Genomic DNA, 20,076 nt, shown 5'->3' on the forward strand with positions numbered 1-20,076 from the left:
AAATAAGGATGGGTTCTAATACTCTAAAGCTGAGACCTTGAGGGTCTTCCAAGGGACGACGTGTGACATCGAAGTTTAAATTAAATCAGATATTTAGCATTATAGTGAACTTCACTCATCAACTGACAATACTTGAAGAATTTTGGACAGGATTCCACTTTGCTAAAGACAGAGTTTGTTGCTGGATGTACAGTTGTTCCCAGAAAGAATGACTGTTGCACCACGAGTTGACATATGGGGACATGCTGAGTGAATGGAGCTGGCCCTTGACCTGCAGTCAGCAGGCATAATCTAGTTCTTGCTTCTCCCGTTACTAGGTGTGCGGCTGTGGACAAACGTGACTTAACTTCTCAGAGCTTGCATGGCCTCGTCTGTGAAGTGGGAATCATAAGATCCAAAATTAAGAGTATTGAAAATTTAAGTAGGTGACATGTGTCTTACCACCACAGAAACGCTTAATAGAATCTTGTAATTAGGGCTGAGTTTGGACACTGGAAATTTTGACTGTTAAGTTACAGAAATCTATTCATTTCTTAGGGCTTCTAGTCTAGTAAAATAATCATAATAAAAATAGCTGGGGCTTAATGAACACCTACTATATGCCATGGACCAAGTGTTTTACATGCATTAGCTCATTAAATCCTTACAACAATCCTAGGAGTTAGATAGAGGTGGAGAGCATAATATTGAACAACTAGTATGGCCATAGCCCTGACTCAGAATACGCAGGAAAGTCAACCAGGATGGATGCTAGCCATAAACACCCAGTACAGCTACACGGGTACATCCTGACTCACTGAAGCTCTGGAATTAGGCTTCTACTTCACCTGATGAGGAAACTGGAGCTTACGGAGTTTGTGTAATTGTGCAAAATCACACAACTAGTGGGTGGCAGAACAAGGGTGCCAATCCAGAAACATTTGACCCCAAAGCCATTGGTCTTAACCATTGTGGTATCCCATCTCCCAGCTCCAGATTCCTGCAATTGCTTTGGGTGCCTGAAATCTGCCATCGATACCCAAAGGATCAAGGTATAGCCTTGGAGATCTCACATACATCCCTAATAAATTAGCAGAACTGACACTGAGAGGGGAGAAAAGTCAGTAAACACCAGACAATAACAAGATAATAAGCCTTAATCAAGCCCCTTAATAAATTCATTCCATGAAAAAACACTGGATTTTAGAAGCTTGGTGTTAGCTAGATGAATGGCCGAAAAAAGGTGATTGAATGTAACTTTATTTCTAATGAAGCATTTAATACCACCTCATGCATGTCTGTCCATAAAATTAAGTTAATTAAAATAGGCTTAGATAACAGTTCCATTAAGAGGACTGAAAAGTGGCTCCAGGTGGCTCCTCTTCACACGCCCTGGGTCTGTTCTGGGGAGGCTTGATAGCTGAGACGACACTAGAGTTAACGGTGGGATCTGTTATATGCAGTATCTTTGTTAATGATCTACAAAGGCTTTCCTGATGAATCTTAATGAAAATTACAGAGCCTGGTCTTTTCAGGGCAGTTGCTAAAAAGGCATAGAATGATACCCGAATGTCAAGCAGGATCTGGCTGGTCCCCAACGGTTAATTGGAGCAAAGGTCTTAATCCTTGTGGCAGGGTTGTGCTGCCAAGCAACATGGCAGGACAAGGAATGAAAATCAGGGGTTGTTTTGTTTCCCTCACTTTAGGCAAGAGTACCCAAACCTCCAGCATCTTTTCCTCCTTCTTTCTCTGTCTTGTGGTTCTTTTTTGCTCTTTTTTCCTTCCCTCCCTCCTTTGCTTCCATTTCTCCCTCTCTGTCTCTCTCCATCTCTCTCCATCTCTCTCTCTCTCTCTATCCCTCTCTTGGTTTCTGTCTCTTTTTTTCCTCCCCAAACCTCCTTTCTCACCTTGCTCTGAAATGTCATTGACTACAGCATCCATAAGGCTGCCCTCCTCTTTAAAATGCAGTAATTAGAGTCATCTTTAATACATGAACAAGGATTCTTTTTGCAAAATTGTTTATCATGATGAAGATCGAATATATTTGGTAATTATAACTGATAAAGCTAATATGAACTGAATGCTTACCATGTGCCAGACACTATACTGAATAACCTTCCTGACTCACCTCACCTAATAACAACAGCCTTGTGGGCAAACTGCTGTTACTTCCGCCAACTGTCCGAGGAGGAACCGGAAACTCTGGTAAGATAAATTACTTCCGGCCAGTGACACACAGCAGCAAGGCAAAGACCCCGAGGCATGTTCGTCTGACTCCCTAAATGTCCAAAGACAGGGAAATGGGGAGATAAATTTTGGCATATTACAAAAAGGGAAATGAGTAACCATGAAGCACCACGGTTTACATTAATGTTCACTGGCATAAGAAAATGCTTGTGAGTTTAAAGAAATGCGCGTTGTATAGTACACACACACACACCCCACACACACCCCACACACACCCACATATATACACATCATTTAGGGCAACCTCAGTTTTTAAAATCAAGTATTACTTTATTAGAAATCAGTATTGACCAATCATATATATAGGCAAACTATAAGTCAATCTCAGTTTTTTAAAAATCTATTTTTGCAGAGAGAGAGAGGACATAGAGCTCTGTGTGGAAGATGGATGGCTGGATTGTTTCTCTTGCTTTTCTCTGACTAGGGCCATGCTGTTTTTGAACAGGAATGCTGTACTAGGTCCTCCCATTACCATTCCACCCCTAGATCAGGAAGGTAATGCCGAAGGGACTGCAAGCAGCCGCAAGGTGCCCGAAGAGCTCTCAGCTGGCAGCCTGCATTGTGAGGTCTGATCTGGACGTATTACTTCCTGACCTTGAGCAAGTGACTCCTCTCTCCGCTCCAGCCTCCTTAGCTATGAAATAGGGATACGTCATCCTAATGTGAGCTCAGGAAGTAACAGGAACTGATTCTCTAATTTGTCTATTTGGTTCACTGCTTAATCTGCAGACGTCTTCAAGAGATGTTTGTTGAGTGCGTGAACGAATGAGATAAATGGATTGTAACTGTAGCATAGGGTGGTTGTGAGAATGAAATGAGATCATGAAGATAAAAGGTAGAAGAGGTAACAGATATATCCTAATTCTCTTGGAGCCTCAGTTCCTTCATCTGTAAAATGGAAATTTATCATGCTTATCGGTATCTATCCATCAGAATTGTGGTGGGCATCAGAATGAAACACTTTGTGAAACTGCAACTTCCATGCTAGGATAAGACATGGTGGCTTTCCAACTTTTTAAGAAGCAGTTGGGCCCCCTGACTTGTAAGGCACTCTGACTCTGAAGTCCAGGAAAGGCTATAGAATGGATCATGGTTGAAGGCAAAGTCAGGCTCCATGGCCATCATGCGTCAAACCCCCTGTACAGCGAGTGACCCCTGAGGTACCCCCAGTGAACTCTGGAGTCTACAGAAGGGAGCTTGTTATAAGTCTGCTGACCTTTGGAATTAACAGGCAGACACTGTGCCATCCATCTATTGGGCAGAGCCAGATCATGTACCCCTGAGCATGGCTCCTTTTTCCAGCTAAGCCATGCAGGGTGGAAATGGACCAGTGAGTTTAGGTTCACACGCCTGGGATGAAACTCCAGCTATCCCACCTACATATGTGTGATGTGAAGAAAGGAATTTCTTGAAACTCAGTGTCCTCATTTGTAAAATGATGCTGGTAATGACACATGGGGTTATTGTAAAGACCTGACCCTTGCACAGAAAACCCTGCGTAGTTGACCTCCATAACTAACTCCCTTGTTCGTCCTTTTTTCTGGAATGTTCAAGGGTACTGTTTCATCCAGGTAGCTGAAACCCAATCACTCAGCTATTACTACATCATAAATTCATTCATCCGTTCTGAACCAATGCCTGCCTGAGAATTGCCACTTGATGTATTAAATGGGTTGGTTGAAGTTATTTTGATGTAAATAGAGCAACTGCAGGCATAATCTTAGCATGAAAGGATAGTGTGATCAATCCATAATTTTTTGGTCTGATTCAACCTATATGATTATTGTATAATTATAAGGTATCATTACTAATGAAAATTAGTAGAAGCTACTATTTTTGAGTGTTCACATCGCACCAGCTTTGTATACATGATTTTATAAACCATCCTAACAACTCTGCAGAAGACTAGTTCTCTTTCTCATTGCACCTAAGAAAACTGGGGCTCGGAGAGCAGGGTGACTAGCATGAGGCCCACAGCTAGTTAAGGTAAAAACTCAGCGTCACATCCAGGCCTGCTTTAATGCAGACTTCATGCCCCTTGGTGGTGCTGAGAGTGACTTGCTTTGAGGAGCCCGTGGCGTCCCCGTTTTACAGGGAGAAATTTACTCCCTTGGCTCCAGAACTCCAGTCTCTGCGCCTACAGCTGAGGAGCTGGGTGCTCTTCATCCCACAGTAGCAATCGGCTCCTCTGCTCATGTCTGTCTCATTCATCCATTTATTTACCAGTGGAGAAAGTCTCATCTACAGATTCATGACAGCCACTAGCTTATGCTTCCTGTCGTTCCTCCCGCACCTCCTATGGATTGAGTAATTGACTAACAATAAGAACCGTTTGAAGCATTTCAATTAAAAGGGAATTCCTAAGGTTCTTCATCTCTTACCATATAACAAGCCCTCCTCTTTACTAGTTTAATTAGAAGAAATAACATCTTCACTCTTTCGTTGGTTAACTGTTGCATTATTGGATCCCAGCTTGATCTTGAGCTACAAAAAATAATAGTAATACTTAAGTGGATTCTTTGTTTAAAAGAAGTCTTAGAAGCCCTCCCTGAAAACAGATGAGAGCAAAGCTGCTTTAACTGAAGGGGGGTGATGTGAAAGGTCTCTTTACTCCCCAGCTAGCAGAGCCAAAGGCACCTCTGTGGTTCCCCTGGGACTCTGAGAGGCATCGTGGGACAGCAAGGGGCTACAGAGCAGGAAAGTCTTTGAGCTTTGTCTGTTAATTCAGTAAACACTTGTGAGGGCCATGTGCCCAGCGCCGTGTGACCAGCACCGTGCTAAGTGCCAGACGTGTGGAAATGAAAGATAGTAGCCCTGCCCTCCAGAAACTCAGAGTGTGTGGAACAGAAGGAGAAGGTGCTGATGTTTATGAGACAAATGATGTACAGAGGTCGTTTTTCTCTTTATTTGTGGCTGTGAGGCATAGCAGAGCATCGGTAGGGCACTACTTTGGAAAACCTGAGCAGGACTTGTAACTCAGAGCAGAAGTCTTCTCCTTTAGCTTCAAGAATGCTCAAAGTTCCCCTGCCCCTCAAGAGCTGATCTTGAAGCCCATAGTGTGTGTTCACTACAGTCCTGTGCAACCACCGGGTAGCCTTTCCAAAGAGGATCGCTGTCTGTAAATTATTCATTACTTTTACATAATTTCATTCTTTTATTTAAGACAAATTCTAGACACAACAAAAAAGAAAGAGACAAAAATGCAATAAAAATTTTTGTCTTCTTATTATGATTTTTGTTTTGTAGGAGAAAATCAAAAATCTAAATGTCTTTTCATTAAGATGTTCCAGTGCATTCCCTGCATAATGTTAATTACCTAATGGCTTTAGTACGGTGTGCTGTTCAATAGTCCCTCACAATTAGCTGGCAAAGCGCTTTAACATCCATTGTCTCCTTTGGGGATCACAAAGGCTCTGTAAGTGAAGCAACCAGCTAGAGCTTTGTTTTACAGCCACTGAAACTCTGGGTCAGATTAAGCTATCTGCCCAGAGTCACACACCACATACAGTACCTATGTTGCAAAGAGGATGAGGTCTAAAAACACAGAAGCCCCAGTTTATCCTGCTTACCAGCTATGTGGCCACAGGCAAATCCTTTCATTTCCCTACAGTTCCTTTATGTGGGATAAGCAACCACATAGTCCTTAGTATGAGGGAATGGACCTTCCAGACTGAGGGAGCACCCTGGACCCAGGGCTAGGCAGTGGCTTGGAGTTTGGATGGCTGGAGTCCAGCGTGTGCATGACAAATGAGACTAATAGTGGAAGCACAGGACAGATCATGAGGATTTTATGTGTCAGGCTAAGAATTTTCCATGTTATCTTATAGGCCAGGGGTTTCTGAATATTTTCATCCCCTCTCTTTATCAAAAATGATTATAATAACTTGGAAATTATTTACTCTATCATTATAGTCATGCACTTTAAAGCATACACTATAAAACATACATGGGATACAGATTGTAAAAGACAATGATGAAATAAATAATACTTTTACACGAGTTGCTCCATTCACCTGTGTCGACAGGTACGTGCGGTCAAGGACGAAGCACGACGTTGACATGCGGATCGGAATCCACTCGGGCTCCGTACTGTGTGGCGTGTTGGGCCTGCGGAAGTGGCAGTTTGATGTCTGGTCTTGGGATGTGGACATTGCGAACAAACTTGAATCTGGAGGAATCCCCGGGTAAGCCGAAGCAAAGCCCTCTTCTTGCCTAACCTGTGTCATTTGCTCACTTTGTGACAGTGGGTTTCCTGTGTGCAGAATCCAAAGGTGTAGATCCAAGAAGCAATTATTTTTGGAGGAGACAGAACATTAAAATATCATTCAAATGTTGGCCCCAAAAGTCTCATGACATTGATCACAGGCAATGAGGATGGTAAGACAGCACTCGGGTGTTCAGGACCCAGCTCTGAAAGCATGCCTTTTCAGACTTGACGTCACATTGCACCCAGCAGAGGAGCACTTTAAAAATATTGTTGTCCAGACCCCATACCAGTTCATGCTTTCAAGCATCTAGCTTTGAGCTTGATCTGAGAAAGGGGCCTGGGACATCTATTTCATGGAAGGTCAAATGGCTTTTTTATTCTCCCAGGTCAACACTGAGCTCCTGCATATTAACTAAATTTATCATGGGAATATTTTGTAATTAGCACATTTCTCAAGAGAACTCGGAACGTCTTTCACATGCTTTTATTTTTAATACAGGCATATCTGGGAGATTTTGCAGACTTGGTTTCAGACCACTACAATGAAGCAAATATCACACAAATTTTATGGTTTCCTGGTGTATATAAAAGTTATGTTACACTATACCCTAGTCTGTTAAGAGTGTAATAGCATCCTGTCTAAAATATATATACAGACCTTAATTAAAAAACACTTTATTGCTAAAAAATGCTAACCATCATCTGTGCCTTCAGTAAGTTGTAATCTTTTTGCAACAGTAACATCAAAAATCAGCGACCACAGATCACCATAACAAATATAATTATAATGAAAAAGTTTTGAAATGTTTCGAGAACTAACGAAACGTGACAGAGACATGAAGTGAGCATATGCTGCTGGAGAAATGGCGCTGCTAGACTTGCTCAACTCAGGGTCGCCACAAACCTTTAATTTGTTAAAAAGAAAAACATCTGTGAACGGCAATAAAGGGGCAAACAATAAAACGAAACATGTCTGTATCTTACCTCACCTTTGAAATCAGTGACCATCTCCAAGGACATTTATTTGGAAAATGTGCAGAATGTGCCTTAAATGATCAGAAATGCACTGTTTCTGTTTCTTTATATGTCCTTTACAGTGAATTCTTCTCTGTGTAAGCAAGAACTTATCAGGATGGGTAAGAAGTGTGACCAGGGGAAGTAGAGATAATGTTAAAAAAAAAAAATTAATGTTTCCTTGGATACACTATTTCTAGAATCACAGAAGCCAAACAAAGTCTTAAGTATCTACTTTATTCATTCATTCATTTAAGACAGCAGTAAAGTCAGCCTAGGGAAATGACTGGGAGCTGAATCAGTGGGTAGGAAATTGCCATGTGGGCAGCATGGGGTGAGCATTGTAGGCAGGGACAATGGCTTTTTCTGAGTTTGGTGGGCACCTTGCAGTTGAAGAAATGCCAATTACTTGACTAGCTGGAGAGAGCATAGGGTACTATAAGGGAGGGGTATCAAAAAATGAGCCTTGAAGTAGCAGGGTGCAGAGGGTGGAGAACTTAGAGACCTTGTTCAGAACCTAGAATTTATCCTAAGAGCCTTGAGAAGGCATGAAATAAACAACAGAAATAAGGCATTGGCATTTTTGAAAAAATTCTTAATAATTTAAGCATTTGCTTTTATAGCATATACAGTGTACCAGGCACTGTTCTGACTACTTCACACAAATCCATTTTTGTGGGTGAGAAAACAAACCCATAGAAAGGTTAGATAACTTGCCCAGGCTCTCTCAGCTAGCAAGCGGTAGTAGAGCTAGGGTTTCAATCCGAAAAGTCCATGCCTGACCACCAGGTTAGTCTACCCAGACAATAATACAGAGCAATAAGTAGTCTGGCTGAGTTACATAGTTATGAAAATAGAAAAACTCTTGCCTGGAAGGATTCACCATGGGAAGTCCCCAAGATTCAAATCTGATTTTAAGGCCCTTGATGTCATCTGTTGTTTTGCTAAAAAGGGAACTTGAGTCTTGAGCTCTGATGGCGGGTAATGTGAATCTCTTAACCTTGTGAGTGAGCCAGCCGGCTGCCAGCCTGCACGTGTCCACAGCTTTGCTCTCATCTGCTTCCCATACGTGCGTTACAGGAGAAATTGCATCTTACAGTGGTCTCCCTAAAGGACCCTCCTTGTAGCCCTGCAGACTAAAAAGACCTCCATTTGTTCTAAAGATGATTATAGACAAGTTGAAGAAACAAAATACAAATATGTGAAAGCTGAAATGATAGGAAAACTTCCAAGACACTGAGAACTACTGTTGCATGGAAATCTGGACAATAATTACCGCTAAGGTTCAGAAACATTTATGGAGCTTACTTTTCCAAAATAATCAACACGACTGAAAAATCACTGATTCTTAAAAGTTGCTGGGATCAGGCTGATAGTCCTAAGAAAAGCCGAAGGAAGTGCTTAAGTGTGGCTTAATGGAGCTGCAATTCACCAGAGGCTGCAGCGTCGCCTGGGGTGACGTTGGTGATAGACACCCTCCCTGTTCGTTGGTTTATGCTTACACTTCTATTTTCTTTTATGATCTCTGCTTTTTCAGGGGAACAGATACTGCCCTTGAGGGCATGTCCTCACAGCACCCACCTGCAGCCCTGATGTTGGGTGTGCACAGGACCAAAAACGGCAATGGCCTTTGCAAGCCACGTCAAGTGTGTAACAACCTTTGCTTTGTCCACACAGGAGGATTCACATTTCTAAAGCCACCCTGGACTGCCTCAACGGGGACTATAATGTGGAAGAGGGCTACGGAAAAGAGAGGAATGAATTCCTGAGGAAGCATAACATAGAGACCTATTTAATTAAGCAGCCTGAGGACAGTCTACTGTCTTTGCCCGAAGACATTGTCAAGGAGTCTGTGAGCTCCTCAGACAGGAGAAACAGTGGGGCAACGTTCACAGAAGGATCCTGGAGCCCTGAACTGCCCTTCGATAACATAGTGGGGAAACAGAACGTAAGTCCTGGCTTCCTTCTTCTGGTTAGCCACGAATGCATGTGCCAGTGAACCTCCAACCCAGAGATGCCTCAGAAAAAGCCATCTCGTCTTTAACCTTTTCTCTTGAGCACTGTAATTGCAAATGATCAAACGTATCTCCTCAGGACAGAATTACTGGGTATGCAGTTTAAGGAAAAGTCCAAAACTATCAGAGGGCTCCCGATGCCCTCTCTCCTTTCCTTTTTTTGACCTAGCTAAAAATTGCGTAGCTGAGTTATAATTTTACCAAAAATAATTACTCATGTTGGAAAAGATAAACCTCATGTTATTAAACTAGCAGCAAAAGCGGAAGTTCAAGGCCACAAGAATGCCATTTTTCAGGTAATTGGCCAGCTGAGAGTACTGATTTGCCCTCTGAAGTTTAAAACCAGGAGGACACGGTTGATTTGGAGATGTAAAAGCTGCACCCAGGGAGGTCAGGGTGAAGGCGTTCAGGCGGAGCAAGCAATTTCAAAGCCACTCACATAATGCTATTCTTACATAGTTTGGATTTGCATCTTCTATGAGGAATAGGGCAGCGAAGTCAGTACATAAGGTGTAAATTATTAATAATCAAATTGTTTTTAATTATATCTTCAAATACCAGAATCATGCTAAACCCAGTGAGATGCTCTGATGACAAGAGGCACCAGAGAACTGAGGCTGATGAAGGGAGAACCACAGTGGATTCAGAAGTGCTCCCTTCCCCAGAATGCTTGTTCTAGGCACGGGCAATATCACCTGCTCTGACATGGGTTTTCCCTTTAGTCATTTAGGCCAAGCACATATAGTTGAACTCATGTAATTTGTATGGCTTCACTGTACTTTTTTAAAGAAACAAACCAAAAAAAAAAAAAAAAAAAGACTTGTAAACAGATTCTTCTGAGCCAAAGAAAAGCTGAGGGTACTATGAAGTAACCAGACCCAACTGAGAGTATCTGGAGCTTTGTGAAGACATATATGAGTTAACTGTTTTAATCCATGGACCTGAACATTTCTCATTAGCTTATCGTTTATATTATATTAACTTGTAAAAAAAAATCTGTCTGCTTAAAGACGTTTAAAGTGGAAAAGGTTAAAGTACTGAAAGTCCTGCCTCTTTCTTCTGCATTTGAAGGACGGATGGGGCACCCTGAGGCCAGGTTAAGCTCGGTCTCCCTTCCAGCTCTGTGCGAGGGAGCAATGGATGAATGCATGGGCCAGGCTCCACTGGGCAGAGGCGCAGGGTGAACCCAGCCCGCATGCCTCACGGGAGTCTACCCTTAGGCCTTCTCTGTTCTTTTGTGAGTGTTTGCTTTCCCCCAAAATTATCACGCCCACACGAGTCATCACTGATTTCGATGCCTACCTCCTTCCATCCCTGAATTGACGTGCATGGTACGATTTGCTATTACAGAGAAGCACAGTGTTACACACTTCCTGGAGTAGGCGCGTGCCCAGTGGAAGGTGCCCTCGATTTCTTCTGCCTGTTGTTAGCTTGAGCCTGAATGCTGGTTATTTAAAGAAGATGCATGCCTCACTCTGAACACCTCAGTAACTCTGCATACAGTTGTCTCTCTTGGTTTTTTTGGCCTTCTTTTTCTTTTTGGTCTTTCTTTTTGAAAAACTCTGTCCATTTGAGCTGATTGTGGAAATGGGGATAATTCTCAATTGTTCTGATCTCAGTGTACCTATCCTTGCTACTAAGAATTGAGGACCCAGAAGAGAGGTAGAGATGCTTGGTTTTATCTCATGATTGATTGATCTAGTAAAATTATGTAGGAATACTTGAAATATTTCTCTGGTGGTTTCCTAAAGATATTTATTGATGTCATCAAACAGTTATTATAAATGATGTCATTATTAGTCAAAGATTATTATTCTTGGTGTTTAACCATACTGTATATTTCTTACAATGCCTGAGTTTTGCCTGTATTCAACCCATCTGTGACATCTTTAACATGAATAATCTCAATTCATTTTGATATCTTCAGACTTTAGAGCCAATGAATGTATGCTGATATTCTTAAATAACCAAGTGGCACTAATAACATTTTGGAAATGATCAAGTCAATTAAATGGTCACAAGCACGCAGAGTTTGCACTTATGCTTAGCTCTGGAAGTCAGTGAGCCATGTGTGCAATTCAGAGACATAATTTGTGCCTGGAAGAGATCGAGACCGGTCTGGCTGAGCCGGTGCTCTGCCAAAACACCCAGTCAGTACTGCAGAAAGGTCAGACCAGCTGAGTGTTTGCATAACACAGATAAAACATATTAATGCTTCACTGGGGGGGTTTCTAGCTAAATTGGCCAGATGTTTTGGCTTCTACTGATTCGTGAAGTGTGCTCTGAGATATTTTTAATGACATGGGCATGCCATGCCATAATCTGACCTGTATAGACAGCAGATGTTCAGATAATTACATGGTCATGTATTCATTCATTCAATAAAGATTAATTGAGCATATATTACACGCCAACTACTGCTAGTAATAAAAGAGCAGAAGGGATAGAGGAAAGAAACTCTTTAGAGAAATTCAGCCATTAGTTTATATACTTCATGAAGCCAGAAATTATATCTGCTTTCCCCACCACTGTTCAGTCCACAATGCTTAATAAATAACAAGGCTTGCCTACAGTTTGCTGAATGAATGAATGAATTAAATGATAGGTATGGGTGGTAAAGGAGAGGACCCAGTCAAGTTTGACCACTAGGTTTTTTGCTTTGGTGATTGGGTGGATGGTAGGACTGCCCACTGAAATAAGCAATACTGGAGTGAAAGGAGAGTGGGTGAGAAACTCCAAGAACTTAGTTGAGGACATGTTAAGCTTGGATCCAGGGAGAAATATCCAAAAGGCTATTGAACCCACATTTATGAAGCTCAGGCATAAAAGAATTGTGCAAGGGATGTGAGTCGCAGGCACCAGAATTTGAGTGCTGGGGCCATGAGAGTGAAAGAGATCATTATAAGGAACATGTAAAGTAAAACAATGAGAAGGCACAGGACAGAACTCAGGAAGACCGATGGAAGTGAAAGAGAGTCAGGATCCCATGACAGAGGCAGAGAGGGAGCAGTCAAAGTGATCAGAAGAGGATTGGGGGATGTGGTGTCATGGAAGCCTACAGAGCAGAACATTCTGAGAAGGACAGGGTAATCAACCATGCCAGTTGTAGCCAAGAGGCCCAGCAAGATGAAGACCAAAAACTGTCACCTGGAATTGGATTGGAAAACATCATTGTCAAGAGGCAGGTGTGACGCAGTGCTGACGTCAGAAGCCAAATTGTCCCAGTCGATACAGGAGAGTTCTGGATTTCCAAGAAAATCTCCAGCTCCGTCCAGTCCCCTCTCCACTACCCATTTCACGAACCTGTCAGTGGTTTGGAGGAGCAGGAGAAGTCGCTTAGCATTATTTTTGGCTCCCATGTGAGTCTTCCAGTCCCTGTTTACGCCTGAAGGTAACTCTTGCTTTTGCTGTCATGCATCTTTCCTGCCCTTATATCTGTGTCCGGGGTTAAAATTTTGGGTTTAACCCAGTTTGGGCTCTGGTATCCAGGTTGTTCTTGGATACCCTGAGCACTTATGCTTTGCATCCCTACTCCTGACATGGGCAGGTGCTCCGCCCACTGATTTTGTGTCCTGGCTCCTTGATCCCTGGCTCAAGTTACCCGTGAGGCTTCCTATGTTCTGAGCCTCTGAATGGAATGAAAGTAAAAAAAACTATAAAGCAAGAAGTTTATGATCACAAATGGATGACTGAAATGTAAGTTGACAAAAGTAGAAAGAGGTAGTTGAAGTACACCAAAAATGAACATTTTGAGCTGGGGGAGGATGTCCAGAAATTTCAAGGCTAAATTGTTAAATGAGTCATCAACATGGTCATCGAATCCCTCAAAATAAAAACAAAATTTGAGATGAAAATGAAAACTTAAGAAAAGGGCCTTATATTACAGATCACATTTTTCCTTTCTGGTTGCATGTTATAACTCAAATCTATTTGTAGGCTGGAGCTCTTGTTCATTCAATTATTTAGAAGTCTTTAATAGTCTAGATGCTGGGGATCCAGTAATGAGAAGACAGACTTGGTCCCTGTCCTCCATGAGCTTACATTTTAAGGGAGTAGAGAATACAGACAATTAACCAAAATGCCTAAGTGCTGAGAAGGAAATATAGGTGGATATATGACTGGGGAGCAGATAGAATTACTGCAGTTAAGATCATCAAGAGACCTCTTAAAGTTTGACTTGAGTGCTGAAAAGACCTTGAGTTATAATAACCAGGAAAAGAGCACTGTAGACAGAGGAAACAGCTAGTGCAAAGGCCCTGAGGTGGGAAAAGGTTTGGTGTATTGAAAGAAGAGCAAAAATGCCCAAATGACTGGAGCATAGTAAGTAGGGAAGAAAAGAATACAAGATTAAGTTAAAGGAGACGGAAGTCAGTCCTGCAAACCTGGTTGACTTTGGCTTTTATTCTAAGGGAGGTGATAGAAAGATTGTAAGCTGGCCAGTGACGTGATCTGATTTAGATTTTTAAGAGACCACTGTAGCTGCCTGTGGAGAATGATTCGTAGGGGGCAAGAATGGACGCATCAGAAAACCGGCATCTTTACTGATGATTTACAAATGGCTACCAAAGGGTGAAGCTTTTATGTCACTATAAAATATATTGTATGCTGATGTGAATCATTTTAACTTGATTTTTATGACAGGTGATATGCCAAGAGAGGTGGAGCCACTCTTTTAGAAGGAAACCCCTTTCAGAGCCTGGGTTATGCCCCTCATATATTGAGAAATCATCACCATTGTCCATCCAACCCTTTCATGTTTATCATAGCATCAGAACCTAGGCATCTTTCTATTACTCCTCCAGACCTTTTAAAAGAGTCACCCGGGGAAAAGTACACAATTGGTACTTTCATGGTATATATTAGTTGTATCTCCATGTAGACTGACTTTGGTTATTATTGTTATCATGAAGTTCACATGTGCACCATGAAGGTTGAAAACATAAGTGGAATTTCTGTAGACACTATCTCAGAGATATTGTGGGTTCAATTCTGGACCACAACAATAAAGCAAATATCACAATAAACCAAATTTTTTGGTTTCCCAGTGCATATAAAAGTTATGCTTACACTCCACTGTAGTCTATTAAGTATGCAATAGTAGTATGTCTTTTAAAAGTACATACCTTAATTTAAAAACACTTGATTGCCAAAAATTGCTAACCATCATCTGAGCCTTCAGTGAGTCCTAATAGTAACAGAAGATCACTGATCGGCATAACAGCAAAATAATATAAGTATAATGAAAATGTTTGGAATATTGTGAGAATTACCAAAATGTGACATAGAGACACCAAGTGAGCAAATACTGTTTTAAAAAATGGCACCAGAAGACTTGCTTGATGCAAGGTTGCCACAAACCTTCAATTTGTAAAAACTGCAGTATCTGCAAAGCACAATAAAGTGTAAGTGCAATAAGATGAGGCACGCCCGTGTTCCACACAACAGGACAGAGAGCAGATGCGCTTCATTGCCAGGAATGTGGGTAAATATCCCTGGCATCACTAATGCTGATAGAGAGAGAGACTGGGGAAGGTACCATGCTAGGAGCATTTCTCACGTTCTTTGCACTTTGTCTCACATCAGCCTTACTGGGGAAGTGTGATGTGCCTGTTTTACAAGTGACAAAGTAGTGATTTGATAGATCAATTAATTCCCTGAAGGGCATAGAATGAGTGAACGACAGAGCTGGAATTAGAACCCGGTTATGTCTGGCTCCAAAAACCACACACTTTCCATTTCCCCTTTGTGTCCTTGAAGATATGTGCTGGGTTTCTACCTTCTCCCTGGTTTCCTGGTCAGTCAGTCTTAAAAGGGTGTGTGTGTGTGTGTGTGGTGTGTGTGTGTGTATTCACTTTGTGAAGACGGGTCACTTTCTCAGCAGGGATATTTCAAAATTTTCTGTGGAAGCTTCAGAAAATGACCATATTTCCTTCCAGGCAGTCATATCATGCCAGCTAACATCTTATCCCCTGAGCATCCCGATGAGATCATTGTTTGCCTGGAAAGGACTAAGCTGGGCAGCCTCTCATGTCTACTTAGTAATAAAACAAACATCCATTTGGTTTAGTCCCCTTAGACTGGAGAATGTTGACACCAGAGGAAAAGGAAATATGTAGGGAACCAGGCTGGCGGTGGTGGAAAGCAGGGTATAAGAGCATACTTATGTGACGATGTTTTCATCAGTCTCGGCTGGGACTTCTCTTAGATCCTGTTTTTTGTATCCATTGGAATAAGAAGAATTCTCCTCTGATCACCTTGCTGATGAAAACCTTCATGCTGATCTGATGCTGAAGGCTCAAGTTTCCTCATAGTAAATTTAGTCCTACAGGCATGAGTCTTGTGATCTGGGAGCAAATCTCTGCAGGACCCAAAATTTTCCCATAGGATTGTGGGAAGGGCCGGAATAGAGACTCAGGAGAGCTGAGTTACAGGCCTGATCGCTCCACTTACTACCGCAAGGACTTGGGCGACCACGTCTCCCCTCCAAGCCTCAGGGATCTCATCTCCACAGCAGCAGAACTGGGTTGTATGTTCCTCCACTTCCTTTAGGCTCCGACATTGTCCCATTCCATTTCTCAGCCTCAGACACATGCTGGGAGTCTGTGGCCACACTGGTGAGTTACCTACAGTTCAGAATCCTGCCACCCAAAGCCCAGAGAACAAATAATTCATTGCGAAGTAATGAGAACACACGCTGTTTACAGTCACCCTAGTGTAGGCTGGCAGTTTAGCATAACTGTCATCCTCACGAACTGTCTTACAACATTAATACCAAATCAACAGCAAGAGTTAAAGCAAAAGCAAAAAAAAAAATTATTGGGGTAAAATCTCTCCTAACTGGGGAATGGAATTTGCTCTTTCTCTCAGCGTTCTGGACAATAGCGTTTTGATTATATGCAGGTAAAAAGGCAAGCATCGTTACAAACGTCATCACACTTTGCGTCTTTCAGGGCCCTGCTTTCAACATGATCATTATGCTTTCCTACGGAGAAATACTGCCCCCTAGGCTTTGGTTTCTTTCCTTCTGTTTCTGCCCCTAAAGCATGGGAGGCAAACTAAGTGGCTCGCTCCTTTTTTGTGCATACAAACGCCCACAAGACCGAGCACTCTCTAAATTCAAACTGATTTTGTTTTTATCATTTGACTTGGGCAAGTCATCCTTGATCCCCCAGGATGTTCATTTGTTTCCTCATTCATTCAGCCACTGGTTATTCAACGACTTACTGAGCACGTACAGTTTGCCAGGCGCTGGGCTGAGTGCTGGGGAGAGAATGGTGAAGAAGGCGTGCAAGCTGCCAGGGAGCTCACAGTGCAGTGGCGTCACTAACAGTCAACAGGCTCAGTGCGGGCACTGCTGTCATTAGAGCAGGACTGAATAGCGATCCCAGGTAATCAGGGAAGACCTTCCCAAAGAAGTGAGTTTTAAGCCGAGCTCTACAGACCAGCAGAAGTTAAGCCAAGGACGAGGGCACAAGACCCCAGGAGGAGGGAGACGGCAAGGCCACCATCTCAGCCTGAGTTTCTGCTCCTCAAGCCCCAAGCACATGCTTCTCTTTCCCCACAGACAGCTCCCACTGAAATTTCTTCCCCTAAAAATGCCTGAAATACTGGGTGTCGGTCTTGAAGAGGAAGGTGTGTTTTCAGAGTTTACTGCTTCTGTGTGAAGCTGCTGGATATCAAATGGTTCCTGTTCAGTCTTAGTTTACAGGAAACCACAGGCAAACTTTCCTCCATAGGTAATTTCTTTTTAACTATTTTAACATCAGATTAAGTTTTGACGTTCACTGGTTGGGACATTTGCAGGCTTTTTGAGTAGAGGATGTGAAGGGCTCTGGACATTTCCCTGAAGTAAATCTGCAACTCTTCCAGTAATGCAGTCTTTTCTGACAACAAAACTCCCCAGGCTGTTCTTAGCCCTGACTCCGAAAATATCAGCTGAGTTCAGCCAGGAAGAGACATTAGAGAGGGGTCTGGTTTTTCAATCTCTTCAGAAAGGCAAATGGAATTGAAGCCTTCCAGAGAGCGTTGAGTGGATTAAGTAGGCAATTTGATCCATTAGCTTTGACTCATCATCCTCCCTTTCGCTGAAGTTCTAGAGGTAGGCTAAGGTGGAAAAGATAACGGCAGCGATGAGTTTGTGGCTCACGTAGAACTGCAGGTCTGGAGATGCATTTAAGTTGGCAGGTGCACAAGATGCAGCCTCTGGTCACCCCGTGACTGACAACTGGCTGAAGCTTTTCTAAACAAACTAGTCGCACTCTTGTTTCACCAGGGATTGACTAGTTGTTTGGGGAGCCATAAAATCGTGGCCTGAGGAGCTGGAATCGATGAATGCATGATATTTTAAATATGTGAAGATAGATAGGAAAAGAAAGAGCAAAAATCCGGATTTTTTTTTTCTGACTCATTTCCTCTATTTGAAAGAATAGGACTGAGACTTAAGTTTTATTAATCTTGGTGTCAGTTTTGCTACAACTAAGCTAAGATTTGTCGTTGTGAAATTTCTTCTTGGAGCTACATCAGGATTTTCCCATCTTTTCTCCATCAAGGATACGTTTTATTGTCTTGACCTGGTACAATTCATATGTATGAAGGTTTTTCTTTCCCAAAGAAAATTGCATTTGGTGTGAATGAATTTGTATTTCCCTTTTTAAAAGTGAGTTGGCGCATGTGTCATGACCCACCATTGCTATTGCTCTGAACAAGGAAGTGAAGGTGGTATCGCTCTAAGGTGATTCAGTTCCAGCCCAGAGCAAAGACACTTGGCATCTTTGTTGTTCTGAAAAGGAGTTACAGTTGTAATTCCTTGGGTATTAATGGAACGTTTTGAAAGGCCCTCACACATGTCACACCTCTACTCTAATTTGGAGTAGAATTCTCCAAACTACTATTGTGAATTTTGGGTTGTGAACCACTGGACTCCAGTGTTTCCTTCCCACTCGATGACTTTTAGATCTCCTTTAGTCTCCTAAGGGATCTCTTCATACCATGAGATGATAAGGGCTTTGTATACGTCATATGCGGTAGCATCCACTCAAGAGTCCATGTCTTGGATTACTTAGACACAGGACTGTTCTTAAGTGATAAACTCAGAAGCAAACATTGGGAATAATGATAGCCAAGAGCTAAATTAGTTAGATGATTCCAACAGAAAAACGTGTGATAGAGAAAGTTAGAGTAAGAGGAAGTAGAAGCCACCTGCCTGGTTTCTTCTTTCCCCAGCTTTGTCCCCATCACTGAGGACGAGCAAGAGAGGCTGGATTCTTGAAGGTCAGGCCAATTGGAGACAAATTCTGGAAGTCCCCAATCACTAACCATAATTACCAAATTCTATAATGAGACCTATAGACTTACAAAACCAAATGGGGGCAGTTTATCAGCAACTCATGATATAATACTTACGTCATTGTCTTAAATGAAAAGAGCTACTTCAGATCCTAAAAAAAAGATAAAAGCTAGGTGATTCTTATATTTCAGTTTTCTCCAAATTCCTGTCAAGTAAACAAAGACACATATAAACTCGTGTGCGCGTGCAAACGCACACACACGTGCGCACACACACATATTTCATTTTCCCCATGGCATTGACATTTCTGGAAAATTTACAATCTTTGATGGTCACAAAATGACTGAGTAACTTAGGTCCTGATACATCTTTGTTTGTTCCTTTCCTGAGTTGAAATTATCCCACTGCCAAGCCAACCCATTAGCCAACCCAGAAGGTCACCTGGTCAACGGCACAGCGGTCACCTCTCCAGCCACAGCCTATTTCGGCCCAGCCATTTCAGTGCTGGGAGTACTCTGATTCACACCTATCCTTTGATCCCATCAGCGTGTCAGCCTCTCTCTCCCCCAACCCATGAGTCACGTCCAGAGCAGGAATCCTGCCTCCTCCCTCCCTATGCTCACCCCACCCCTCTGCCCCCTCCACCCAACCCTGCGATGAGGTCATTACTGGGATGTGAGTACCTCTTTTAAACATCACTACGGATGCGATCTTTTAAAAGCTACAAATTCAGTTGGCAGCTTGCCTCAAAGCATGTAATTTCAAAGTGGCCACGTCGAAATGGATGTGTCAAGTTCTGTTTCAGCCAATTCTGCAGAAGTTTAAGAAGTATTTTTGATTTAAAATGATCCAAGGGTGTAACGACTGAATCACATCTCCAAACTAAGATTAGCATCTTTCTGAGGAATTCAAAGGATAAAATCCGAGTAAGGAATCCTGAACTAGCTAACAGAGAATTGGTCAAACAGAGCCAGACAAGCTTCTAGCAGGACAGAATCAGTGTCAGACACCACTTGCTTTGGGGTAACTTGCCTCTGATGTCCTTCGGCCAGGGCTGGGGGACAAAATCTGGAATATGGGCGATTCCTTCTGTGGGCTCTGAGTTCCCTTATTTTGAGAAATCTGCCCAGTCACCTGGAATTGTGATCAGCCTGGAAGTTCAAACACAGCTGACCGTTTATCCACACTCCATCCAAAGAGAACCAAAACCAGAATGTCTGTGCCCAGAGCCTGGACCCACCAGTGGGATGTACTGAAGCAAAGAACAAGGCATTTAATGTCAGAGAAAGTACACTAGGAAGGGAGCCTAGCACATCTGGGACCGAAAA

The 20,076-nt window shown here is 42.5% G+C and overlaps 1 protein-coding gene across 2 annotated transcripts in view; it reads left to right on the plus strand.

Annotated features, from left to right (window-relative positions):
• The window catches only part of ADCY8 (adenylate cyclase 8), a 150,904-nt gene that overhangs the window by 51,723 nt on the left and 79,105 nt on the right, over positions 1-20,076 (plus strand). For both annotated transcript variants that reach the window (XM_032467722.1, XM_032467721.1), the window contains exons 5-6: positions 6,252-6,410; positions 9,125-9,395. In XM_032467722.1, the coding sequence (XP_032323613.1) occupies positions 6,252-6,410; positions 9,125-9,395 (430 nt within the window). The remainder of the gene's footprint in view (positions 1-6,251; positions 6,411-9,124; positions 9,396-20,076) is intronic.

This window comes from Camelus ferus, chromosome 25 (genome assembly GCF_009834535.1).
Source record: "Camelus ferus isolate YT-003-E chromosome 25, BCGSAC_Cfer_1.0, whole genome shotgun sequence".
NCBI lineage: Eukaryota > Metazoa > Chordata > Mammalia > Artiodactyla > Camelidae > Camelus > Camelus ferus.